The sequence below is a fragment of the Cyprinus carpio genome, chromosome A9 (genome assembly GCF_018340385.1).
Source record: "Cyprinus carpio isolate SPL01 chromosome A9, ASM1834038v1, whole genome shotgun sequence".
Lineage (NCBI taxonomy): Eukaryota > Metazoa > Chordata > Actinopteri > Cypriniformes > Cyprinidae > Cyprinus > Cyprinus carpio.
The window spans coordinates 23,624,085-23,651,821 of NC_056580.1; the positions used below are offsets into that span (position 1 = coordinate 23,624,085).

Sequence of the window (27,737 nt, forward strand, 5' to 3'; positions counted from 1 at the left end):
ATATGGTATGTCATTTATTCAAGATGTATTAACTAGAAAGAGTAAACCAGTCTTACCATATTCATCCGTGCACACAAGGGTATCAGTTTGTTCAGAGGGTGGACTTATTGCTCCAGCTGCATTCTTTGCTCTGATTCTAAATTCATACTTGCAACCCTCTTGCAAGTCTGCTACAGTATATGCACAGTCCACAACATTTACTGTATTAGCCTTCACCCAGATCTTGGCCGGGAGATCACGTCTCTCAACAATGTAACCTGTAAGCTTGTGTCCACCATCATATTGAGGCTCAGTCCACTGAAGTGTTACAGTGCTTCTAGTGATGCTTATTACATCAGGTTTGCCGGGTGCATCTGTAATGATATATGTTCAGTTATTAAAAATGAACCTTACTCTAAGTGGGGTGTATAATGGGGGAATTATATGAGACTCAAGTATTTACATACCAATTGCATCCAATGCAACCATTGGCTCAGTGGCAGGACTTGGTCTACCAACACCAGCCAAATTAATAGCCATAACTCTGAACTCATATTCTAGACCCTCTGTTAAGCCTGTCACTTTGAAATCTCTCATCTTCAAAGCAGTTGGGTTTGCTCTTTTCCATAACATGCTGTTCCTTTCCTTGAATTCAACATGGTAACCTGTAAGCAAAAAAAAAAAAAAAAAAAAAAAAAAAGAGAGATATTTAATTGTCTTGGTATTGTTTCACTCCTAACTATATTTAAATGAAAAAGCAATTAAAATTTATTGTCTTATATTAATTTAATTATTTCTGTACCTGTGATTGGTGAGCCTCCAGTTTTCCTTGGATCAAACCATGCAAGAGTTGCTGAATCATGACACATACTCATGACTTGAGGGGGTGGAGGTGAATCTGGAACATCTGATGAAATAATCATTAGTAAGAAAGTGAGATTTTCACACTTTGATGCCTATAGTATCTAAACTATATTGACAATAAATGACTGAAACTCCACTCACTGAATGGATGCTTGGCAACCATAGGCTCTGATTTGAGGCCCTCACCAATTCCATATTTGTTTTCTGCACTAACCCTAAAGATGTATTCAGTTCCCTCATGGAGACCAGTCACTCTGAAAGTGTTTGTGTCCACAGATGAAGACACAGTAACCCACATGTTAGTAATGGAATCACGTTTCTCAAGAATGTAGTTTGTAATTTCTGATCCACCATCATCTTTTGGAACACCCCATTTTAAGGTTGCACCATCTGCAGTCACTTCCTTGAACTTTATTGGTGCTGCTGGAATTCCTGGTTTGCCAACAACTCTGACAAAAATTGTGGACTCTTTTGTTCCAGCAGCATTGCGAAGAGTGATGGTGTATTTTGAGGCATCTGTCCTTTGGCAGTCGCATATCAGAAGAGTTGTGTTTACTGCCGTTGATTCTACACACACTCTTCCTGTGTCTGTGAGATTTTCATCCTCTCCCTTCTTCCATGTGACAACAGGGACAGGCTTTCCAATAATAGGAATCTTGAGACGAACGGTGCTTCCTTCTTTTGCAATATAGTTCAAGTTAGGCAACTCTCGCAAGTCACAGCTTGGAGGAACTATAATAATATAGAAAAATTATTCATAAGGAGCAGATTTAAAACACAGTATAACAGAAAGAGCTCAAGGGCATTTTTATATAAATGCAAAATTATTAATCTCACCATTGACATCTTTTGCAATCACCGAGAGTTCTTTCACAGGACCATCACCAGAATCATTTGTTGCTTTAACTCTGTATTTGTATTCCCTTCCTCCGATAAGGTCCTTTGCACTATATTGCATATTCTTTGATCTAAGAAGCTCCTTCCATTTGTCTTCGCCATTAAGGACCTCTAGAACATATGCAATGATGCGGCTTCCTCCATCACTGATGGGCTTTTTCCAGGAAAGAGTACAAGAGTCCTTGGTTACCAGCAAGGTCTTGAAGTCCATAACTGGTCCAGGTTGTTCTGGAATATATTAGTTTTATTCAATAATAAATATTAGCATTTTTATTATAAAATGTACATTGAAATTGTTTCTGCAACTGAAGATTACATAGTCAGAAATGATCTTCACTCACCAGAAGCTCTAACAGCATCCACAGTTTCACATGGCTCACCAATGCCATACATATTTTGAGCCAGAACCCTGAAACAATAAGATCTCCCAGCCTCTAAACCATCAATCTTGAAAGATGTGTTAGTGCAAGTGGTTGAAACATTTGACCATGCTTTCCTTTCTGCATCTTTTTTGTCAACAATGTAACCTGTAATCTCACTTCCACCATCAATTAGAGGTTCGTCCCATAGGATGGAGGCACTGTCCTTTGATGTCTCTTTTACCATCAGATTCAGTGGAGGTCCAGGAGTATCTGTTTAGTGTTGAAAGATATATAATTATGTTAGTTAATATAAAATATTAATACTATGAACTACAGTATATAAAGTAAACTATAAACTATATATATCTAAATATAAACAACCTCTTAGGACTCACCAAGGACCTTGACAATAACTGTGTACATCTTCATTCCGCTTACACTGTCAAGATTCAGAATGTATTTCCCTGCATCATTTCTATTGACTTTCTCAACATAAACCAATGTATCAGTGTCTGTTGTCTTGATTATGATTCCTTGTCTGTCCTTAATGTTGGTGTTCATCTTGGCCCAGGTCACCCTGGGGATTGGTCGACCCTTATATATGGCATGAAGTTTCATTTTACTGCCAGCCGTGAGCACCAAAGTGTCCTTCAACTCTGCATCAAGCTCAGCCTCAGGAGCAGCTAATAACAGAAAAAAAATACATTTATATATTTCAGGCATTAGTTACACAATATTTTAATTTTGTATTTTCATGACCAGAATTAAAAGAGAATTAACAAAATATACAATTAAAGATTTAAAAGTTAGTAAATTATTTGTACCAAAAACATCCTTGGCAACATGTTTTTCAGGAACTTCACAAGGCTGGCTAAATCCAACTTTATTTACAGCAGTAACACGAAGTTGGTACTCTGAGTTCTCCAATAGTCCAGTCACAACATAATTTGTATCCTGAAGGTTCTTAGGTACGTTGCATCTTATCCAGTCTGTTGTATTAGTTCTCTTACATTCGACAAGGTATCCCAAAATTTCACTACCACCATCATTTGCAGGCTTAGTCCAAGTTAGTCTAATGGTGCTGCTGGTTGTGTCTGTAACCTTGGGAGAAATGGGTGGGCCTGGAGGATCTGTAAATAAGTATTAAGAGGAATTCATAAATGCTCTCGCTTATTCCTAGTTATACAAGATAATGTAAATAGTTTCTGACACAACTCACACAAAGGATCAACAGCAGAGGTGGCATTAGATGGTTCACTGGGTTTGCCAAGGCCAGCTTTATTAACAGCAATGACTCTAAACTCATACTGAGCTCCCTCAGAGAGACCTCCAACTTCAAGTGTTCTCTCCAGTAAGGGCTTTCTGTTCAGTTTGGTCCAGTTAATTTCCTTGGTCTCACGTTTCTCAACTATGTATCCAAGGATAGTGGATTTTCCATCATCAGATGGTTCTTTCCAACTTACAGTCATACGCTCCTTTGTGATGTTTGTAAGGACCGGTGGGTCACATGCTCCAGGAACAGCTGTAAATGAGAAGTACATTACAATCCAGTAGTAATACATCCAAAAAGTAAAATACATAGACCAATAGTAAGGTCTTACTGAAGGGATTCCTTGCAACAACAGGGTCCGATATGATGGCATCACCAGTACCGTAGCGGTTCTCTGCACGAACACGGAACTGATATTCGTGCCCCTCAATCAGTTTCTCCACTAAACATTCTTTTGTATCACCACTGATTTTAGCAGAAACTTGGGCCCAGTTAGCTCTGCTTGTCTCACGTTTGTCAACAACATAATTTGTAATTGGAGAACCACCATCTGCAAGTGGAGCCTCCCAGCTCAACTTGATCCAATCTGAAAGTACCTCATCAAACTTGATAGAGGCTGGTGGGCTAGGTATATCTGTGTAAGGGGAATGTATGATTATTATTTTGCCAAAAGGAGACATGAATATGCTGTATCTCATCTTAGTGATAATTTAGCTAAAGAATAAAATTATATGTTTTTTCCTCACCTAAAACTTTGAGTTGTATTTCTGCAGTTGTAGAACCACTTGCATTTACTGCAAGAATTCCATAACTTCCAGTATGAAGTTTAGTAACTGCATCAAGGCTCATAGAAAAGAGATGTCTCTTTTGAGACATCTTGAATTCTTTGTCAGCTTTCAACACTTCTCCATTCTTGCTCCATGTAACCTTGGGCATTGGTTTACCAAAAACTTCAGCTTCAAGGCAAACATCTGACCCAGCCTTTACTGGCAACATCTTTTTCATCTGTATTGAAAGCTCTATTCTTGGAGGTACTATAGATAAGCAAGCATGAGAGAAAATCAATAAGTCAAATAGCAATCGACAGCCATTTAGAAAACATTTTGAAAGACATTTACAAAATATAAAAATGCTTACCATTTTCTGCAGACACCAGAATGGGGTCAGTGATATCAGATGGCCTGCTGATGTTAACTGCTGTCTTGGCAATTACCCTAAACTGGTACTTAGCACCCTCTTCTAACCCAGTTGCAGTGTACTCCTCACGAGGCACATTTTGACTACTTATGTTGCAACGCACCCAAGTGTCTCCTGGAAGCCTCATTGCTTCAACATAGTATCCAATTATTTTGCTTCCACCATCATTCTTTGGTTTGGTCCAAACCAATGTAACTGAGTTCTTAGTCACATCAAGCACCTCAGGTTTTCCAGGAGCATCTACAATTTAAAAAAATAAATCAACAGAAAACATCATTCGTATTAATCATCTAATACGCAGACATTTATACCTAGGAATTCATTCTATTTTACATCCACATACCAACAGGTGTTCTTGCTGTGATAAACTCAGTTTTCTTGCTTGGTTTGCCCTGACCAGCTCGGTTTATAGCAGACACTCTGAAAGTGTATTCCAGACCCTCAATTAGGCCAGCACAAGGATATTCAGTTGTGCGAACAACAGAATCATTAGCCTTAACCCAAAGGAGACTGTTCCTTTCTTTGCGTTCAATGTAGTATCCAGTAACTGGACTGCCACCATCAGACTCAGGCTTATCCCAAGCCACAAACATGCAGTCCTTGTTCACTTTGTTGATGCGGCAGTTCAAAGGTTCACCGGGAACATCTAAAAGATATTAAACTGTTAAACACTAACAAACAGGACACACCATTTTTATCATCAGTTGCATGTTGATAGATGCTGCTTGTTTTTCAACTCACCAAAGGGGAACTTTGCAATCATCCTTTCAGATGTAAGGGGGTCTGAAATACCAAATCTGTTCTCAGCACGAACACGGAAAATATATTCCTTTCCAGGAATAAGCTTTCCGATTCTGCAGCCAGCTTTGCCACAGCTGGAAAGAGCAGTAACCCAGTCACCTCTGCTTACATCACACTTCTCAACCACATAATTAGTAATATTGCTACCACCATCTTCAGTAGGTTTGTTCCAAGAGAGTGTGCAGGCATCAGAATCTATGTCACTGATCTCAAATGGTGGCTCAGGTGGTCCAGGAATATCTGACACAAAAGAATGTTTGTTGAAAAATTAACTGCATGTTCACATAGCCCATTATTGTTGAAGGTGCTGATGATGAAAATTAAAAATTCTGACCTCTGATGATGATTTTCAAAGTCTGGTCGACTTTTCCAGTGCTGTTCTCAGCAACAAGGCTGTATTCACCACTGTCTTGTCTTGAAACATCCTTTATGATGAGCACACACATGTTCAGAGATTTATGCACAGCAAGACGGCTTGATGGGACTACATTATTTTCTCCCCGTTTCCATTGGCACGCTGGTGCTGGCTTTCCAGATACAAGAGCCTCAACCCTCAGTTTTGCTCCTGCCTTTGCAGTGACCAGCTCAGGCATGATGATTTTGGGCTCCACTGGGAAGAAATCATAAGATTGAACAGGTTTTTAGTGGAAGTGTAGTTCAAAATATGTTTGAGTAATATATGATTTAATAACTTACACATCTGCTCCTTGATCTCATAAGCTTCTCTGGTCTCTGTGGGAAGACTGCACCCCATGGCATTTCTTGCTGCCACTCTGAAGCGATATTTTCTTCCCTCTTTTAATCCAGCAACAGAGATGCTCAAATCTTTTACGACCGTGTACGACGTCCATTCCTCCTTTTTCTCCTCCTTCTCTTCCTCAATTACAGGTTTGGGCTGGGGTGGAGCCACCGGCTCTACACCAGGCTCAGCCTCACCTTCAGCCTCCACTGTTTTCTTGGGAGGTTTAGGCATTGGAAGCTCAAGATAGTCAATAATGTAGCCATCAATTTTAGCTCCACCATCACGCATTGGTTTCACCCATCCCACAGTTGCACTGTTCTTAGTAATCTCCAGAACATCAACCTTTTGTGGTGGATCAGGCTTGCCTGAGGGAAGAGACACAATTGTTATAGTAATACCCTTTCAAAAAGAATTCTAAAAGCCTTTAAAATTGTTCTGACTAAGAATACACTTACTGATAGGATCAGAGGCCAGATAGGATTTTGCTGTAACCCTTGGGACCCCAGGACCATACTCATTTACAGCAATGACCCTGAAGTAATACTCTGTTCCTGGGACGAGATTGCTAACTTTAAATGCGGTGTTATCAATATTGTTTTTCACTGTTGCCCAAGTCTTGCGATCAATTTCTCGTTTTTCTACAATGTAATGAGTGATGTTACTGCCACCATCATTTTCAGGTGGAGACCATGTGAGGTTGCAAGATGACAGTGTGATGTCAGCAACCTCAAGACCAACAACAGGTCCAGGCGTGTCTGTTTTTGAAAAAAAAATAAAATTATATATATATATATATATATATATATATATATATATATATATATATATATATATATATATATATATATATATATATATATATATGGATGAAAAAAGTTAGATATTTTAAGTGTTTTCATACGCTTAGGTTTTGAAGGCTTAGGTTATATGTATATATATATATATATATATATATATATATATATATATATATATATATATATATATATATATATATATATATATATATATACATATATATATATGTGTGTTATGAGATGATATGTATATTTTTTTTTTTTTTTTTTTTATTTTTAGGTTTTTGTTTTTTTTTTTTTTTTTCTAATTAGTCGTATTTTTTAAAATATTTTTTTTTTTATTAAGTACTTTGACATTCACAAACACTGCCTTCTCTCCAGCTGGACTGGATACAGTCAATGAATATTTGCCTGAATCATCACGAGTGGTTTCAGAGATAACAAGGAATGTCATAGTGTCAATGAGATCAACGTGGCCCTTCTGTACAACATTATCTTTTCCCATTCTCCTCCATAAGACCTTGGGAGCGGGTCTGCCTCTGATTGTTGCAACCAATCTTATTGGGCAGCCAGCCCTAATAGTCAAACCTTTCTTCAGTTCTGCATCCAAATCAATCTCGGGGGCCTCTGAAGAGTGTGGAAAAAAATGGATAAATACACAAGGAATTAAGAATTAGGAAGTAATGTTGCTGATAAAGTTTAAGAGTAGTCTATGAAAACTCACCCAAGACTTCTCTTGGTGTCACAGCTCCCCCAAGATTAGTTGGCTGACTTAAGCCAACCTGATTTTGGGCAGAAACACGGAATTCATATTCAAGCTTCTCATCCAGGCTTGAGACTGTGAATTCTGTTCCAATCAACTGGGCAGCAACATTGCACCTTTTCCAGCATTCATCTCCCTTCTTGCCTGCTCCCTTGACTCTTAGCTCAATAACATATCCAATAAGAGGAGCACCTCCATCATATGTAGGCTTTGTCCATGCAAGAGTAATTGATGACTTTGAACTGTCAGACACCTTTAAGTTACTAACGGGACCAGGAGGCTCTGCAAATAGAAAAAAAACAAAATAAAATTAGTTGTAAATACATCAACAAACAAAAATTTGACCAATTACTTGACTGTAGTTGGACATACCAACTGGATCTCTTGCAGGGAATGATCTGGATGGCTTGCTTGCATCACCAGTTCCAATTTCATTTTCAGCCCTAACACGGAACTGGTATTCATGATTAGGCAGTAAACCTGTAACGGTCATCTGTGTCCCTGCAATTGGGGACTTAACAACAGGGGCCCACCGAATGGCATGCTCTTCCTTTTTCTCAAGAATATAACCAGTTATAGGTTTTCCGCCATCATTATCAGGAGAGCACCACATAACAACCATTTCTTCTTTGGTAATTTTGGTAACCTCTGGAGCATCAGGTGCACCTGGTCTGCTAAACTGGGTCCTTGCAACAATGGACTCAGTTTCAACAGCAGAGCCAGCACCCATCTTGTTCTCAGCTCTCACTCGGAATATATATTCATTTCCTTCGATAAGGCGAGTAACTTTAGCTGAATTGGTAATAATAGCTGCTGAATGAATTGACCACACACCTCTCTTTGTCTCACATTTTTCTATTATGTAGTTATAGATCTCACAACCACCATCATCTTCTGGTATCTCCCATGTAAGCTTGCATCTGTCCACAGAAATGTCTGACACTTTCAGGTCTCTAATAGGACCTGGTCTGTCAAGAACATTAACCTTGGCCTCAGCAGAGCAGATTCCAGCAGTATTTGTTGCAGAAATTATGTATTTTCCAGAGTCTCCACGTCTTGAATTTGTGAGCAGGAATTTTGTGAAGTTGGTGCCAGTTTCAACTTGTACTCTTGGGCTTTTGGTGATATCTCCAGTGTCACCTTCTTTAGACCATTTTACATCAGGCTGAGGTTTACCTATAAGCTCTGCCTCAATTGGAATGGCATCTCCCGCTTTAACAACAAGAACACCTGCCAGTTTGACTTTGAGCTCTGGCTGTACAAGTTCCTCCTTTACAAGAACTTCAGCTGTTGTCACCCAGTTACTCTCTCCACCCTCATTCTTTGTTTGAACTCTAAATTGATAAATTTGATTCTCAATGCATCTGTCAGCCATGAAATAGGTTTCCTTTATAGCACCTTTGTGTAATCTTTCCCATTCATCTGCTTCCTTAGGCTTCTTTTCAATATGGTAAGCAAGGTTACGACTACCACCATCGTATTCTGGTTTCTTCCATTTGAGAAAGACAAAAGTCTTGCCAATTTCAGAGATTTGGAAGTTCTCTGGCTCACCAGGTTTCTCAACTGGATCAACAGCAAGGACTGGTGCTTTTGTTTCTGTTGGTGGACCAGCTCCAATTTTATTCTCTGCACTCACACGGAAGAAATATTCACATTTCTCAACAAGTGGAGCTTTGAAAATTCGTTTAGTGCAGTCAGAAGTAACAACTGTCCATCCTCTTTGACTTGGTTGTCTGCACTCAATTTTATAATTAGTAATTTCAGTGCCACCATTATCCTCTGGATTTTCCCAAGAAACCATACATGAGTCTTTAGTAACATAAGCAACCTTCAAATTCTGACAGGCTCCTGGAATATCAAGTACATTGACAATAATTGTAGCTTGTGCTTGACCACTGCTATTCTTTGCTTGAATTGCATATTTTCCATAATCAGCTCTAACAGCTTCCTGAATTACCAGCTCAACAAGAGGGAAGTTATTGTTCATCTCAGTGCGTTTATCTCTGCCTAGAACTCTTGCATCTTTAGTCCAAGTGATTTCAGGGTCAGGTCTGCCTTTAACACGGGTTACGAGGTTAATGATTTGCCCTGCTCTAACTGTTATGAGGTCACGACAAGCAACATCAACAGTTACATCAGGGGGAACAAGAATGTCTTTGGCAAGCACAGTTTCCGTGAGTTCTCTTGGCTCACCATCTCCAACCTTGTTTGAGGCTCTAATACGAAATCTGTACTCGGTGCCTTCACTAAGTCCAGGTACTCTAAATACACAAAACTTGATAAGATCCTTATTTATTCTATCCCACTGTGCAGAACCTGATTTCTGGCATTCAACAACATAGCCTAGGATGGGGCTGCCACCATCTCTGGAAGGTTTGGTCCATACCAAATCTGCATATGACTTGCTCCAGTCCTTCAGCTTAATGTTACTTGGAGGCCCCGGAGGAGTAATTGGACGTTTAGCTTTCACTGGGTCTGATGGATATGAAGGCTCACTTACACCAGCAACATTTTCAGCAAAGATTCTGAATTCATAGCTATTGCCCTCAAACAGGCCACAGACCCTGTATCTTACATCCAAGACTGGTGTTTTATTGACACGAATCCATTTACCAGTCATCTCCCTGCGCTCAACAATGTAGCCACTCACAGGGCTTCCACCATCAGTTTCTGGTTCAGTCCATGACACTGTTACAGCACTTTCTGTTATGTCAGAACATGTTGGTTGGCCAGGAGGACCTGGTGGATCAAACATATGCTTGGCAATAGTGGGAGGACTTTCAAGGCCAGCACCAATGCCAATTTTATTCTCAGCACGTACACGTACAATATATTCACGTCCCTTCTCCAAACGTGGGACTTTGGCCTTTGTGCTTGTACTTCCAGAACTTACAACTGACCACGGCTCCCAAGGCTTCTTGACATCTTTCTTCTCTACAACATAGTTCATCAAAGGTGTGCCACCATCATCTTTTGGTGCACGCCACTGGATTATCATATGATCAGGGGTAACCTCAAGGATATTTACAGGACCAATCGGAGCAGATGGAACATCAAGGACTGTAACATGTAGAGCAACAGACTTGCTTCCAGCAGGGTTTGCCACAGTAAGGCCATACTCTCCGCTGTCAGTTCTGACACATTCACTAATAGTCAAGACAGTTGAATTTCCTTCAGTAATGATCTTAAATTTGCCCTCAGTTTTAAGCTCATTTCCTTCACTTTGCCACTTGGCTGTTGGAGTTGGGATTCCATGCATGACTGCTGGGAGGACGACTGTACTGCCAGCTTTCACAACAAGACCCTCAATAAGCTTCACATCAACTTCAATAGTTGGAGCCACTGAAAAAAAAAATTAATTAACATTGAGCATAATACAATTTAATATGTTGTCAGTAATTTTTAAATATAATATTGTGTAAGCCTTACAGGTTTTTTCCTGGCAAGTAATTGGCACACTGGTGTCTGGTCGGCTAATGCCAATTGCATTTTGTGATTTTACACGGAATCTATAGGTTTTGCCCTCCATAAGTCCAGAAACATGGCATTGAGGATTGCTGACAGTCTTGAAGGTCACCCAGTCAGTGGCACCTTCTTCCTGATGCTCAACAATGAATCCGGTGATCTCACTTCCACCTGTGCGATCAGGCCACTCCCATTGAAGCCATACTTCAGTTTTGTCTGCATCCACATGATGTAGATTCTTGGGTGGACCAGGAGGATCTTTAGGTAAACATATACAAATTAATTTAACAAACCAGTATAAAATAGTTAGCATTTAAAAGTAACATTATATTTAATACTTACAAAGTGGATCAACTGCCTTGATGGGCTTAGTTTCAACAAATGCACTCCTGCCAAACTGATTCTCAGCTGCAACTCTGAAGAGATACTGAATTCCCTCCATCAGATATTGTGCCATAAGGCTAAGCTTTTTAGATGCAGCACAAACTGGAACCCAGTTTTCAGCTGCTACATCTTTCTTTTGCACAACATAGTGGGAGATCACAGCACCACCATCATCTTCTGGCTTTTGCCATGTCAGGTAAGCTGACTCACTTGTGACTTCAGAGATTTTAATATTCCTTGGTGGTCCGGGTTTATCTAAGAAAAAATAAAATAAAAAATAAAATAAAATAAAATAAAATAAAATTTATTTATTTGATCAAAAATACAGAAAATGTAATATTGTGATATATTATTACAATTTAAAATAATTGTTTTTAAATTTATTATACTTTAAATTATCATTTATTTCTGTGATGCAAAGCTGAATTTTTTAGGATCATTATCACATGATCCTTTAGAAATCATTCTAATATGATGACTCATTATCAAAGTTGGAAACAGTTCTGCTGCTTAATATTTTTTCAGAACATGTGATACTTTTTAAGGATACTTTGATAAAAAAAAAAAAAAAAAGAAGCTATGTTTTTAAAATATAAATATTTTGTAATAACAGTATACACTACTGGTCAGTAATTTGGGGTCAGTAATTTTTTTTCTTTCTTTTTTTTAAATAAAATCAATACTTTTATTCAGCAAGGATGTGTTAAATTGATAAAAAGTGATAGTAAAGAAAATATATTATTAGAATATATATTATTAGAATTTTTTTTTTTCAATAAATGCAATTTTTTAACCTTTTATTCATCAAATATATTAGACAGCAGAACTGTTTCCAACACTCATAATAAATCAGAATATTAGAATGATTTCTAAATTATCATGTGATAGACTGGATGATACATGTGACACTGAAGGCTGGAGTAATGATGCTGAAAATTCAGCTTTGCATCACAGGAATAAATTATTTTTTTAAAGTATATTCAAATAGAAAACTATTATTTTAAGTTGTTATAATATTTCACAATATTACTGTTTTTTCTGTATTTTTGATCAAATAAATGCAGGCTTGATGAGCAGAAGAGACTTCTTTCAAAAACATTAAAAATAGTAATGTTTCCAAACTTTTGACCTGTACTGTATATATATATGTATATTCATCTAGATAACAGTATACACATTTTTTATAAATTAACTAGATAAGTGTTTATACACTAGATAAGTGTTTATTCTTAAAACATTCTTACCAAGAACAGTGCAGGTAGCAGATTTCATTCCAGCTGCATTTTGAACAGTGATGGTATAATTGCCACAGTCAGCACGGGTGCACTTCTTAATGTGAAGTTTGCTTCCACTTGCTGTGACCTCAATAAGACAATGAGCAGGAACTTCACCATCATTCTTTTTCCAAGAGACAGTGGGAACTGGCATGCCCTTAAATGTGGCACTAAGTGTGATGTCTGTTCCAACCATGGCAAGGTGGTCACGTGCCATATTGGCATCTAACAGCAACTCCGGCTCCTCTGCATGAGAATTGAGATCAGAAGGATATGAATGAATTATTTTTTTTTTTTTATCTTCCAGTATGTGTACAACATACCTCCAGTTAAATATGTATAATTATAAAGCAACAGCTACCTTTCAACACTACTGTTTTCTGAATATGTAAAAAAAAGGAAGAAATTACCAAGTCTGTCATGAACTTTCACTGGTTCCTTGACATAAGCAGGCTCAGATTTTCCAGCTGCATTCACAGCCATAGTTCTGAATCGAAACTCTCCACCTTCTGGTAGATTTGTCACAACAAACTTGGTGTCTGGGCATGATTCAGGTGATTCATTTGCCTGGATCCATTCGATTGCACCGGGCTTCTGATACTCAATCAAGTAGCCAAATATTTTTCCTTTACCATCATGGCGAGGAACACGCCATGACAGACTTACAGAATCTTTAGTCTTGTCAACAGCTTCAGGCAAAACAGGTGGGCTTGGCTTAACTATTAAAGAAAAAGTGAATAAAGAATTATCAAAATTATTATTTCTTGATATGCATTAAGAAAAAGAAACCATAAAAAAATGAAGACCTACCAATGGGATCCTTAGCAAGAATAGGTTTACTGGGAAGGCTAGGATCTCCAGTTCCAATTTCATTCTCTGCCATTACACGGAATTCATATTCACAGCCTTCAACAAGGTCTTGTACCCTATACTGTGTAGCTGGGTAGATTGGATCTCTGGTTGCACGAGACCATCTCTTAGCTGAGGGCTCCTTCATCTCCAATAAATAGTTTGTTAAGGGCTTTCCACCATCACGAGGACGGTTCCAAATCACCAGTGCTGAATCATGGAAGATGTCTTTTACAGTGGGTTGCTCAGGTGCCTCAGGTACCCCTGTAATAAGGTGAAGGATATCAGGAACAAAACATAAAATTTTTACAGGTTTAGATTTAAATTTATTTTGTGCTTTAACATACTGAATAGATCTTTAGCTTTCATCTCCTCTGACTCCAGTGGGTTGCTTATGCCATACATGTTCTCAGCACAAATTCTTATGATGTATTCACGACCCTCTACAAGCTTAGGTACTTTGCAGTGGGTTTTTGTGGTGGCAGATGTTACAGCTGTCCACATGTCCCTGTTTACATCTCTCTTCTCAATAATGTAGTTAGAAATTTCACATCCACCATCATCAAGAGGGGGCTTCCAAGAAATAACCATGTGATCTCGGTGAACTTCCTCAAATACAACTGGGCCCTCTGGAGGCAATGGTCGATCTATAAATGCACAAAATATACATAGATAAGATAGGTTGCTTTTGTTTGTCATCAGACCAAAATGTGTATTTATTTTATTCATCATATTATTTTATAGTTTAGTAAATATGTGTCTTGTTTCATGAAACTTACCTGCAACTGTGACATTACAAATGCCTTTACGAGCTCCAGTACAGTTTTCAACTGTCACACAGTATTTGCCACTGTGTCCACGCTGAGCTTTAATAATACCCAGGCACATAGTGGTAGTAGTATTTTTGAACTTGATGTGGTCATCTGCTTTTAGTTCCTTGTCATCTCTTGACCAGGTGACAGATGGGGCTGGTTTTCCAGTATACCGCCCCTGTAGTGCAAAGCTTTCACCAACACGAACAACAACCTTATCACGGAAGTCCAGCTCAATTGTAGGGGGCTCTAAAATGGGAAAAATAAAAAATATCACATCATGAACATCATTTACACTTAGATAATAGTTAGTGTAATGTGGTGTACCAAATGAAGAGCAGTTGAAGAGCTAAAAAATAAATAAATAAAATAACAACTCACCAAGTTCATCTTTACATGTAATTGGCTTAGTGGAGAAGGATGGTTTGCCTGGACCAACTTCATTCACTGCACTGACACGGAATTCATAGGTGTCGCCTTCACGAAGACCATCATAAGTGTATTTCCTCTCCATCAGTTTCTCTTTGGTCAGTCTGACAAACTTGTCTTTGCCAATCGTGCGAGCCTCGAGAATGTAGGATAACACCTCAGACCCTCCATCATACTTTGGTGGCTTCCAAGTCACACTGACATAGTCTTTGGTGATGGCAGTCACCTCAAGATCTTCTGGACGGTCTGGAACATCTAGTCAAAAAGAGGTCAAATGATGATTAGCTACCATCAATGCGGAATTTTATTGTACAGTTGCATTACTTGGTCATATAATTTTGAGCTATTTTAAAACCAGGAAAAATAGAACAAAAAAGAAAAATACTTACTAATACGATCTTTAATCACAATTTCACATGCTGTTTGGCAGAAAGGACCTACTCCAATTGCATTTTCAGCTGCAACTCTGAAGAAATATGCCTTTTTAAGCACCAGATTATTTACTACAGCATTTTGTCTGCCTGCTGTATAGAAGCAAGATGTCCAAGCCTTGCGATCAGCTTCACGTTTCTCAATTATGTAGTTGGAGATGGCAGATCCACCATCATCATCAGGGAAAAACCAGTTCAGCTTGCATGAGTCACTTGTAAGGTTTTCTGCTGTAAATGGTACCCCCACTGGACCAGGGATGTCTGAAGTAGCAAAATAAGATAAGAAACTGTAATTTCTCTAACGTAGCTATTTCACGGTAATGTATAGATTATTCATGTCTGATAATTCTCACTTACCAAGAACGTCAACAATAACAGACTTCTTCACTTCTCCTCCATCATTCTTGGCTGTTATTGTATAAATACCTCGTTGTGTCCTAGTGCAATCTTTAATTACCATGGAACAGCTGATTGAGGTGGTTTCAATAACAGCTTCTGATGGGACTGGATACCCATCTCTGCTCCATGTTATCAAAGGTGGAGGTTGGCCTGACACATAAGCGATGATACGAATAACACCTCCTGCATGAATAACCATCTTCTCCTTTACTGAAATGTCCAGCTCAAGGACTGGCAAAACTGAATTGGCAAAACAAATTTTCATTAAATTATTATAGAATAGAAATCCTTGTTTTTTTTCCACCACACAAGCAATAAAATAGCACTTCATTTGCAGAATGTTGAATCACTGAGACTTACTTATGCGGTCCTTCATTTCAAGAGCATCAGCAACTTCACCTGGTTCACTCATACCAGCAGCATTGAATGCCAAAACTCTGAACTTATACAATGCATTCTCTTTCAGTCCAGTGACCACAAATTTAGTTCCTCTAACTTCCTTGTCTTTGGCCTGAAACAGAAGGATTTTTTTTTTTTTTTTTTTTTTTTTTAATGTATAAAGAGTATATGAACATGTTTCACTGAAATTTAAATATTTGGGTAAACATAAATCTTAAACAAACCTTAACCCATGCTTCTGTGCCCTCCTCTTTGTATTCAACATGGTAGCCCATTATCTTTGAACCTCCATCCTTCAATGGTGGAATCCATTCCAAGTCTGCTGTGGTCTTAGTCCAGTCTGTGACTTTCGGAGTTGGGGGTGAAGGAGGAGCTACAAGAAAACAGGTTTGTCATAGTTTGAGTATCTATTACTAAAATACTATATGCCATTGGATCTGACACTGTATTGTTTTCCTACCTATTGGATCTCTAGCAAATGTTGGATCAGATGGCTCACTTGGAGGTCCACATCCTGCCGCATTTACTGCAATCACGCGGAACAAATACTGAGATCCCTCAATGAGCCCCATGACTCTGTGTGATATACCAAGTGGCATGGGCCTGACTGGATCACGAGTTACTCTGTTCCAGCGTTTAGATGTGGTTTCTTTACGCTCAAGCCAGTAGCCTGTGATTGGAGTGCCTCCATCTGAGTCTGGCTCTTCCCAGTTCACAGTCATGGAGTCTATTGTGATGCTAGAGAGTGTTGGCTTGTCACATTGGCCAGGTGGCACTAAAAAATAGACATAAAATAACATCAGTGTTATCAAGTGAAAAAAATGTAATCTAAACATGCAACATGTCTCTAATTAGATAAACTTTAAATATGTGAATGAATACTTACTGAAAACATCTCTGGCTACTTCAGGTTCACTATCAAGAGGATCACCAACACCGTATTTGTTTTGAGCCCTAATCCTGAAAATGTACTCGTGGCCTGGCATTAGATTGTCAACCGTGAATATTCTCTCTTTGGGTTCACTAGTGACAGGTATCCATGTCTTCCTGTTGGCAACACGTCTCTCAATAGTGTAATTTGTAATTTTGGAGCCGCCATCATCCTTAGGAGGCAGCCATGACAGTGTAATCTGTTCAGCACAAATTTCCTCAAATTTAATGGGTGCAGATGGAGCTCCAGGATGCCCTGTTTAAAAGAAGAAAGAATTATGTTACTTCTAATAACAAAACCTACATCTCTCCATATGAAAAAATTGGTTGTTGAAATTTACCTAGAACATTAAGCCTCATTTCCTTGGAAATGGTGCCAAGGCTGTTGCTAGCACTAAGAGTGTAGAGGCCTGTATCTGAACGTTTGCCCTGCTGGATCAACAGTGTGCAGCTATCATCAGACACAAGTTTGTTAATGTGCTCATCATACTCAACATCAACCTTGTTTTCACTTTTGTGAGGAGGAGCCTTCTGCCATGTAAGTGTTGGAAATGGACAGCCCTTAATCTTAGCAACAATATGAATATCTGCACCCTGTTCAACCTCCATGAATTCTGGAAGCTCAATGGCAGGTGCCCCTAAAAGTGAAAGGAAGAAAGAATTTGTACACCATACAAACCAAATTCACTGAATTCCTTTATGTGTTGCTTTGTACGCACTGTTCTGGTCCTTAATAATGATTGGTCCAGCTGTAGAGGATGGTCTACTGGCACCAACCTCATTCACAGCCTTAACACGGAATTCGTATTCAGCACCTTGGTGGAGATCCTCCACTTTGAAAGTGGGGGTATCAATATCACGGCGGTTGCATTGTCTCCAGGATTCTTGCTGGTTTCCGCTGCTATCCCACCACAGACGCTCAACATTGTAGTGAGTTACAGGTGCACCACCATCATTCTTCGGTGGCTTCCATGTCAGAGTCACAATGCCCTTGGACACGTCAACGATTTTGACTCTTGTGGGTGGATCAGGAGGATCTGCAAAAATTCAGTGTTTTGAATGGTCAGGATAAACTGTATTTAAACATTTTTTATTTTACAAAAGCACATTGTTTTGTTGTTATTATGATTATACACAAATAAAAGAAGCCCATTTGCATTTTCAAATGACGCCTTACTCTTATCTGTACAATCAAAAATGACAAAGTATTTTTAGTTCTTTTTCGCGGTCATTAAGAAAAAACATGACAAACCGCACATGTGCAGTCTTTGACCCTAGAGGGTTAATGACAGACTCGTTTACAAAATACACTTACGAATAGGATCTCTGGCTTTAGTCCGCTGAATGGTTGTGATATGAGGTCCTAAACCAAAGCGATTCTCAGCTCTTACACGAAAAAAGTACTCTTGTCCTTCAATAAGGTCTGGCACAGCTAAGGACTGTGTTGCACAAGCTGGGTTGACCTTAGTCCAAGCCTTTCCATCAACAGTCTTTTTCTCAACAAAGTAGCTCTTGATTCTGTCACCCCCATCACAGTCTGGTGGCTTCCAGCTTAGTCTACATGTTCCACGTGTGATGTCACTGACTTTGAGATCTTTAGGAGCTCCAGGCAAATCTAGAAAAAAGAGACATGTTATAATGAGATATGATATTATGTGAAATTATACATACTTCTAAACTTGTATTTTAATGAAACTACTACTGTTTCAGGTTGTGATGTTTTGTATTTTAAATATAATGTTGCTTACCAAGTACATTAACATGCACTTTAACAATTTTGGTGCCAGCCTGGTTGCTGGCAGTGATGATGTATCGCCCAGAGTGGTTTAATTTACATTCAGGGATTGTCACGACTGATGTTGTATCACTGGATGATATCTGCAAAGTTTAATTGTAAAATTTATTATTTAAATAATGGATGTTTGTTTGGACTTAACAAACTGAGTGTTTTGAAAAAAATATTAATAATCCTACTTCTGAATCCTCTGGCAAAGTATGACGCTCATTCTTTTTCTCTGTTGGGGCAGTTCCATCAAAGTCCCATGTAACATTCGGAATAGGTTTGCCAGAGATAGTGGCTGGAATTTTTATGGTTGTTCCAGCACGACAATTCAGAAGCTCATGAGCTGTGACCGCCATGGTAATGACAGGTTCCTCTGTGAACAAGTCAAGTAACACACATCTTTAATAATATATAACTTTCTACATGTATGTATTAACTATTACTCTACATTATTACAACACATCTGCACAAAAGTAAGGCTTACCCAGAATATCTTGTACAATGGTATCGGCAGTTCTGGGACTTGGCTCAGATTCACCAGCAGCATTGACAGCAACAATCCTGAACCTGCATTTTTTATTCTCTTTAAGCCCTGACACAGTGTATGAATTGGTTAGGATCAGCTTATCTGGTGTATTGATCCTTCTCCACTCATGTGAACCTTCATCCTGAACTTCAACAATGTAACCCTTTATTGGACTTCCTCCATCTTTTTCTGGTGGGGTCCAGGAAAGACTCACGCTGCTTGTGGTTTTGTCTGATACTTCAGGTGCTGGTGGTTGACCTGGTGGGTCTACAAGTAACATTTAAGAATGCAAAGTTTTATTAATTGGAAACTGGAATACATAAACCTATCAACATAAGATATATTACTTACTTCTTGGATCAAGCGCAAACACACACTCTGTTGCTTCACTTGGAGGTCCAACGCCAGCTGCATTCTGAGCCATTACATGGAACTGGTACTCGGCACCCTCAATAAGGTGGAGCACATTGTATTCCAGGCCCTTGACTGCTGGTTTTGTTACTGGAGCCCTGTTAACACGACTCCAGTACACAGCCCCTCTCTCTCTCTTTTCAAGCCAGTAGCCTTGAATGGTTGAGCCACCATTGTCTTTTGGAGGCTCCCAAGTGACCAACATGGATGAGCGAGTGTGGCCAATAATCCTTGGTCTCTGGGGAGGTCCAGGAAGACCAAATGGATCTTTGAGTACAACCTTTTCTGATTCACAACCATCACTGACCCCGTACTTGTTCTCAGCTTTGATCTGAAACTGGTAGGTACCATAAGCCTCCAACTTGTACACCCAGAAGGGAATTAAATCACATTTAGATCATTTAAAAGCACATATCACAGTCTCATTATAAAAAGAACTGCCTCATAGTAATATGTAATAATAATATATATTAACCCCATAACGTCTGTCTATGATGCAACATGTCAACTGTTCCCAGTCAGACTTCTTTTTGCTGGCATCTCTCTTCTCAATGATGTAGTTAGTGAGGTCACTTCCACCATTGTCCTCTGGAGCATCCCAGGTTAGGTAGCAAGACTCAGCTTTGATGTCCGACACCACAATGTTTCTTGGTGGCAATGGGCGATCTAGGAAAACAACACCACCACAGTTATGACATCCCCTCAATGCATCATAAACGTAATCTTGTAACAGAATTGCTGAAAATTAAGAGTTTCATCCTACATAAGTTAATTACAGGAAAAAGCACCATGTAACTTGTAACACCCAATACTACTTCCCATTTGGTGAAAATTCTATAAGCTTAAGTACAATCAAATACTGAGCATGATTTAAAGTCTTACCCAAGATATCCACTCGGATTGTCCGTTGACCTACTCCACGGGTATTTGTGGCAGTTAACTTGTAAATGCCTGTATCCTGTCTTATAGTTTCAGGAATACCAATTTTGGTATTGATAGTTTGCCTGTTAATCTCCTCTGATTCCAATGTCATTGTCTCAGTAGGTTGGTCAATAACTACTCCATTTTTTGTCCACTCAAAGGTAGGCAAGGGTAGGCCAAGAATTTCAGCTGGAATTTCAATAGCTGCTCCCTTCTTGACAATAATGGCATCACTCTTAAAGAATTTCAACCACTTAACAGTTGGTGAATCTAAAATAGAGAAAAAATAAATAAAAATGAAAAAGAGTAAGGTATTCATTTTATTAAAAACTAAAACTAAATATGTTCAAAAGTTGTCAATGATTTACATTATAGGGAGTGATACATACGTTCATCATCCTGAATATTGACACTGATTGGTTTGGATGGTTTTCCATCGCCAATCTCATTGACAGCTTTGACTCTGAAGTCATACATCATGTTCTCAGACAGATTTTCCAGAGTGATGGTGAGGTCTTTGCAGAGTTGGCGATTGGCAACATCGAATTCGTTGCTGTCTTGTCTCATCTTTTCAACATAGTAGCCTATGATTGGAGAACCACCATCGCTACGAGGAGGTTCCCAAGTCAAAGTAATAGTGTTCTTGGTCCTTTCCGTATAGTGCAATTTCTCTGGGGCAGATGGAACTCCTAAAATTTCAATAAAGTCAACATTGTTTATTGCGTTTGTATGAAAACAAGTAATACAAATTATAAAATGAACATAATTTAAATGTATTTTTAATAATGAGATAAAAAAATTCTCATGAATTTATTATTCTGTTTTATTTACCTTTAGGATCCACTGCTAAAACAGGTCCAAGGTCAACAGGAGCACCAAGGCCATACTTGTTCCTTGCGACTACACGGAACATATATTCTTCTCCATCAAGAAGACCAACAATGTCACATTTGCAAGCAGCAACTTCTAAGGGTTGTCTGTAAATGTGCATTTTGGCATCTTTTCTTTCAACAACATAGCCCATGATCTCATTTCCACCATTATCCAGAGGATCTGACCAGGTGAGTGAAATCATCTTCTTGGCCACATGAATTGTCTTAAGGTCAACCACTGGTCCGGGAACATCTTTTGTACAAAAAAACAAAAACAAAAACAAATCCCAGTCAGAGGTTACATTTCAGGTTTTAAAAACAATTTTTTTTTAAAGAAAATAATTTAACTTACCCATCACATCCACCTTAACGGAGGCAGACTTGGTTCCGCTGGGGTTGGTACCTGTGATCTGGTATATGCCATGGTCAGTTCTCAAAGCATTTTTGATGGTTAAACTGCTGTTTTTTCCTTCCGTCTCAATAACCATGTGTTCCTTGTCTGGCTCTGCATCATCTTTTGTCCACTTAACTTCTGGTACAGGGCGACCAGTAACAACAGCAGGGAGACGCAATGTTTCTCCAGCTCTAATGATGACTCCATTCCTTACAGAGACATCAAACTCAACCCCTGGGGCCTCTGTTAATTAAGTACAAATTTTAAATTTGATTAGAATATCTTTAATAATTGCAAAGCATTGCGGAGAGAAATCTAAATCGAGACTCACTGTTTGTAGAAAGTAGAAAGTGCCACAAGTTTTTCAACATACCTTCAGGTTCTTTGGCCTGAACAGGTTCAGTCATGCCTGGGGCTCCATGACCTGCTTCATTTACAGCGTATACACGAAGGTAATAATCTGCTCCCTCAGTCAGTCCAGTCACAGTGTATTTGCGGTCTTTGCATCTAAACTCAGTACAGCGGACCCAGTCCTTCTCTCCAACCAGACAGCGCTCAACATGATATCCAAGGATTTCTCCACCACCATTGTACAATGGAGGTACCCAACTGATATCAATAGTTGTATTTGTGACATCAACAATTTTTGGTGCAGGAGGGCCAGGTGGTACTGCAAAAATATTGTTACATTTAATCAAATTATAAAATTGTTTGGATCTGGTTAGTATACATCATGAGTGTGGTGATAAATTTTCACTATTAACTAACTAATAAATACAATATTTGCCTCAATAAACTCCTAATTTGCTGCTTATTTATAGTTAGTAAGGTAGATGTTAGGTTTAGGTATGGGGTAGGATTAAGGGATCTAAAATATGGTCATGCAGAATAAGGCATTAATATGTGCTTTATAGGTACTAATAAAAAGCCAATATGCTAGTCATATGCAAGATAATAAGCAACTAGTTAGTAGTGAGAATTTGTCTCACTAATTTGAGAAAGTGTTACCATGAGTTTCATACTGATATATATAAAATATGAAACTAATCACAATTAAATATTTAAACCAATTGATAGCCATATTTGTAATGTTTCATTTTCATTTTTCACACTTACAGATTGCATCCATTGCAGTCTGAGGGTCAGTTGGTGGACTGAATTCTCCCGGGCCAGCAAGATTTTCGGCACAGACCCTGAATATGTAAACAAGGCCTTCCATAAGACCCTCAACCTTAACCGACAATGCATTAAGAAGATTGTAGTTCACTCTGGTCCAATATTTGCTGTTGACTTCACGTCTCTCAACCCAATAGCCCAAGATAGGGCTACCATTGTCCTTTGGCTCATGCCAGCTGAGAGCAACTGTGCTGGAGGTGACCTCTCCAATTCTAGGCATGTTGGGTGCATCAGGTGGTTCTGAAAAACAATATTCAAATAATTTAAATAAGCCATAATATAAGACAACTACTGTTCAAAGTATAACTAAAATATAATTTACCAAACTGATTCTTTGCGATAAGTGGTTCAGAGTAGCATGGATGTCCACAACCAAACTTGTTTTCAGCTGTGACTCTGAAGATGTACTCCTTTCCTTCAATAAGCTTGGTTACAGGGTAATTGTATCCCTTGTGGGTCGAGGTCACAGTTACCCAACCAATCTCATCAGTAGTGTTGTCTTTCTTTTCCAGTATGTAGTTGATGATCTCACTGCCACCATCATCAAGAGGTGCATCCCACATGCAAACAACAGAGGTGTTCCTGATCTCGTCAAATCCAAAGTTAACAGGGGGGCCAGGCTTATCTGTAAATTACAATAAGCAGAAATTTTGATAAATTTTTTCATTAAATAAATTCTTAAGAAGATAATCATTGTAGTTCCAAAAGTAACTCACCAAGAACATTGACGTCACATGACGCTGTTGCAAAACCATGGGGATTCTCAACTCTGATTGTGAAAATTCCATGGTCAGTTCTGATGGCATCACGCACCATCAGAGCAGTTTCACCCCTTTTGCTCTGGTCGAATGACAGGCGATCTAAAAGTGGTGGATGGAATTCTTCTTCAGGTTCAGGCTGAACAGACTTCTTTTTCTTCTTTTTCACAATTTCTGGTTTCTTCTTAGCTGGCGGCTGCCTCACATTCTCATCATTTCTAAGCCATGTAACAGTTGGGTAGGGAGATCCAGATATGTAAGAATCCAATCTAATCTCCTCGCCCTTTTTGATACTGAGGCCAGATGCAATACGGGCATGGAGTGATACCTTTGGTGGTTCTGAAAAAGAAAAGAAAAAGAAAAACGGTCTATGTCATGTATTACTTGACACACTGAAGAGTTAGAAAAGTTCACCTATTCGAAATCAAACTGAAATAGATTTAGTTTTTTTAACATACCAACAGGATCAGCAGCCTTAATCAGTGGTGTACTGCGAGATGGGTCACTTGCTCCTGCAATGTTCTCTGCACGGACACGGAACTGGTATTCCTTTCCTTCCGTCAAGCCAGTAACAGTGTAGGAGAAACCAGGTACAAGATTTGGAATGCATCTTTCAAATCTGTCACCATCTTTTTCAATCTTCTCAAGAATGTACCCTGTGATTGGGCATCCACCATCATATGGTGGAGCCATCCAAGTAACAGTGATCGAATTTGAGGTGGGATTGTGTCCTTCAACCTCAATTGGTGGGTCTGGGTGTTCTATAATTAATAATGATAATAATAAAAATTATAGAAAACAAGAATGTACATAAAATATAATTAATACTAATAAAAAAAATGTATTAAACTTACGTTTTTGTACTTCTGTTATGACAGGATTACGGAGTTCAAGAAACTCGCCACTACCAATCTTGTTAACAGCCTTCACTCTGAAGTAATATTCACCATTGAGCATAAGATCTTTGACCACAAAACTTAAAACATTGTCTCCAGACATCACAGGCAAAAATGTCTTCTTCTGAGCTTCTCTACGCTCTAGAACATAGTGCAAGATTGGGCTACCACCATCACTCTCTGGAGGCTCCCAAGAGATCTTACAAGAGTTCTTGGTGACCTCACTGGAAGAGATGTCCTTACATTGTCCAGGTAGGCCTTAATGGAAAATATGAGGCATTGAGGTATTTTTGAGCAGTAGGCTTTAAAAATGTGACAAGTGGAATCAGTTAAGACAGTTTGTATAACTAAATAGTTTCTTACCGATCACTTTTGCGTTTATTGTGCCAGTTACTGAACCCAGACTGTTATCAAGAGTAACAGTGTACACGCCAGCATCTTCGTGTTTACACTTAAGAAGCTCCAGGTGAACACGATTGAGTTCACATGTCAACGTCAGTCTGTCTTCAGTCTTTAATTCAGTGTCACCCTTTTTCCAGACCATTGATGGTTTTGGTATTGCTCTGTATGGGATTTTTATGTCCATCTTCTCACCCTCAACAATTACAATGTCTTGGGCCTTGAGATCCATGGTTGGTGCACCTTTAAAAAAATGAAAGATTATTAAATACCAGTGCCAGAACAATAAAACAAAAATACATATACACTCATTCACAATGAATAACTGAATAGTCCTTACAGTCAGGGTCTTTAGCGAAGACATCATCTGAAATTTCAGAGGGATCACTGGCTCCAATCGCATTGATAGCACGAACTCTCAGAACATATTTTTTCTCAGGAATGATGCCTTCCTCAGCCTTAAACCTGAGCTCTTTGACAGGACGAGCATTAATCCTCATCCACTTCTCAGTTCCAGCTTCCGCCAACTCAACATGGTAGCCTGTGACTGGACTTCCGCCATTCTTTTCTGGAGCTTTCCATGCAATGTTGATGTGCTCTCGGCTGGCATCAACAATCTTGACTTCAAGTGGAGGAGAAGGTGGACCTAAAAATCCACATTAATCAGTCAATATTATGGTGTGTACATAATCTTCTATAACTAGCATTAGTTCTGTATGTGTTGAATTCTATGAAATTATGCATAATGTTAACATACTTATTGGATCCTCAATGGTCATGATAACCGTAGGTTCACTTGGGTGGCCAACTCCAGCTTCATTCTCAGCACGGACCTGGAACTGCACCTCAGAGCCTTCATCAACATCAGTCACCCTGTACTTGCATTCAGGGCCAGATGTCTTTCCAGACTTGACCCAGCGTGTGCCTACCCTTTCTTTCTTCTCAATAACATATCTATGAAAAGAATGGTTCAAAAGACTTTTTTTTTCTTTGCCTTGAACACCACATGCAAACACATAATTTTCTTAGAATTTTTTATACAGGTTTTATACAGGGTTCCCACACCTTGGTTAACTTCAAATTCAAGGACCTTTAAAGGACTTTCCTGGTCCAATACCCTCAAATTCAAGGACTTAATGTGGGGACACATTTCAAATGAGAGCAAAGTTACATTGTGTTACCTTAGATACATTGTTACAATTTTCATGTGTCAAACACAACTATGCAAAAAAGCTTCTTCTTTTTTTTTGGCCATATGACAGATATCTGATATTCTATTTGTCAAATTTATGTTTTGTATAAAACTGAAAAATATTCATACATCCTATACTGTATTCTAAAATGATCTGATATTAACTTTTGCATGGATTTTTTTTAAAAGAGCTTAGACTCATGTAATCAGCAGTTTTAAGATATATGAATATGCTTTTAAGTTTTTCTTGCCTCATGGATTTACATTATCTTAACAAGCAAAGCAATTCAACATTAATTTCACAGTGTGTCTGTACCATCGTAATAGTTTTGTGCACACGTAAGCGTCATGACAACATATAACACAAAGTAATTCACATGGGAAACACTTAACGTAATGCATAAATGCACATAGTGTAACTAACGTAAATCAATCAAGCCAGTATGCATAGGCCACACATTAGCGGACCAGACGGAATAATATGGATTTTTTTCCAGAAAACTTCTTGCACAAAATAAATTCAAGCACTTTCAAGGACCTGCATCTATGTATGTTTAATTTCAAAAACTTTCCAGGGCCTTAATTATTATAATTTTTTTTTCAGATTCACAAACTTTCAAGGATTTCAAGGACCCGTGGGAATGCTGTTTATACTTAATGTTCATACTTGGTTATGGGTCTTCCACCATCACTGCTGGGTGGCTCCCATTTCAGGTCAACATGTCTCTTGGACACCTCAACAACAGTCAAAGCGTAGGGTGGTCCAGGGTTTGCTAGAAAGGACAAGAATGACCCATATTAATAAAAACTAACACACACACATACATAAATATATAAAATAACTACAGATAAAGATGTTGTTCAACTTACTGAAAGTATCCTTGGCCAAAACAGAGTCCTCTAGTTCACAAAACTCGCTTATACCAGCTGCATTCTCAGCAGCAACACGGAACACATAAAGAGAGCCTTCATTCAGTGGAGTGACAGTATACTTGGTTTCTTTCACTGTGGTATCCACAGCCTGCCAGGCTCTGCGTTTGACGTCCCTCTTCTCAACAACATAGTTGGTGATTGGAGAGCCTCCATCACTATCTGGTTCAGTCCATTTTAGGTCACAGTTGATTTTAGTAATGTTAACCACCTCAAGCCAGCGTGGGGCATTTGGAGGATCTGTTGGAATGACAATAACAAAAATAATATTATTTTATAATTATATAATAATATTATGTTTACAGATCATTGCAGGTTGAATATAAAAATCAGCAAATGTATTGAAAATTGGGGTTTGATATTATGACAACATTCTGGTAAAGCCATTGTACACATACAATTAAATGTATTGCTTTTTGACATCTGGATACTGAT

General features: G+C 38.7%; 1 protein-coding gene across 1 annotated transcript in view; it reads right to left on the reverse strand.

The window, feature by feature from the left end:
• Positions 1-27,737, reverse strand: part of ttn.1 (titin, tandem duplicate 1) — a 141,287-nt gene that overhangs the window by 46,478 nt on the left and 67,072 nt on the right. The window contains 57 exon segments of the mRNA XM_042764516.1: positions 57-353; positions 447-644; positions 782-886; positions 985-1,575; positions 1,681-1,968; positions 2,082-2,372; positions 2,498-2,785; positions 2,927-3,232; positions 3,322-3,624; positions 3,704-4,006; positions 4,119-4,406; positions 4,510-4,809; positions 4,913-5,215; positions 5,311-5,610; positions 5,705-5,980; positions 6,067-6,477; positions 6,568-6,868; positions 7,253-7,536; positions 7,634-7,954; positions 8,045-11,014; positions 11,102-11,395; positions 11,480-11,776; positions 12,766-13,041; positions 13,206-13,514; positions 13,606-13,908; positions 13,992-14,291; positions 14,424-14,705; positions 14,838-15,140; positions 15,275-15,577; positions 15,674-15,955; positions 16,076-16,226; positions 16,339-16,487; positions 16,575-16,889; positions 17,001-17,300; positions 17,386-17,682; positions 17,764-18,081; positions 18,360-18,659; positions 18,793-18,922; positions 19,019-19,200; positions 19,312-19,620; positions 19,705-20,134; positions 20,240-20,430; positions 20,647-20,955; positions 21,075-21,374; positions 21,517-21,810; positions 21,910-22,194; positions 22,325-22,621; positions 23,068-23,367; positions 23,450-23,752; positions 23,844-24,224; positions 24,344-24,646; positions 24,740-25,039; positions 25,145-25,423; positions 25,521-25,826; positions 25,938-26,134; positions 27,040-27,145; positions 27,243-27,542. Coding sequence (XP_042620450.1) covers positions 57-353; positions 447-644; positions 782-886; positions 985-1,575; positions 1,681-1,968; positions 2,082-2,372; positions 2,498-2,785; positions 2,927-3,232; positions 3,322-3,624; positions 3,704-4,006; positions 4,119-4,406; positions 4,510-4,809; positions 4,913-5,215; positions 5,311-5,610; positions 5,705-5,980; positions 6,067-6,477; positions 6,568-6,868; positions 7,253-7,536; positions 7,634-7,954; positions 8,045-11,014; positions 11,102-11,395; positions 11,480-11,776; positions 12,766-13,041; positions 13,206-13,514; positions 13,606-13,908; positions 13,992-14,291; positions 14,424-14,705; positions 14,838-15,140; positions 15,275-15,577; positions 15,674-15,955; positions 16,076-16,226; positions 16,339-16,487; positions 16,575-16,889; positions 17,001-17,300; positions 17,386-17,682; positions 17,764-18,081; positions 18,360-18,659; positions 18,793-18,922; positions 19,019-19,200; positions 19,312-19,620; positions 19,705-20,134; positions 20,240-20,430; positions 20,647-20,955; positions 21,075-21,374; positions 21,517-21,810; positions 21,910-22,194; positions 22,325-22,621; positions 23,068-23,367; positions 23,450-23,752; positions 23,844-24,224; positions 24,344-24,646; positions 24,740-25,039; positions 25,145-25,423; positions 25,521-25,826; positions 25,938-26,134; positions 27,040-27,145; positions 27,243-27,542 — 19,005 coding nt within the window.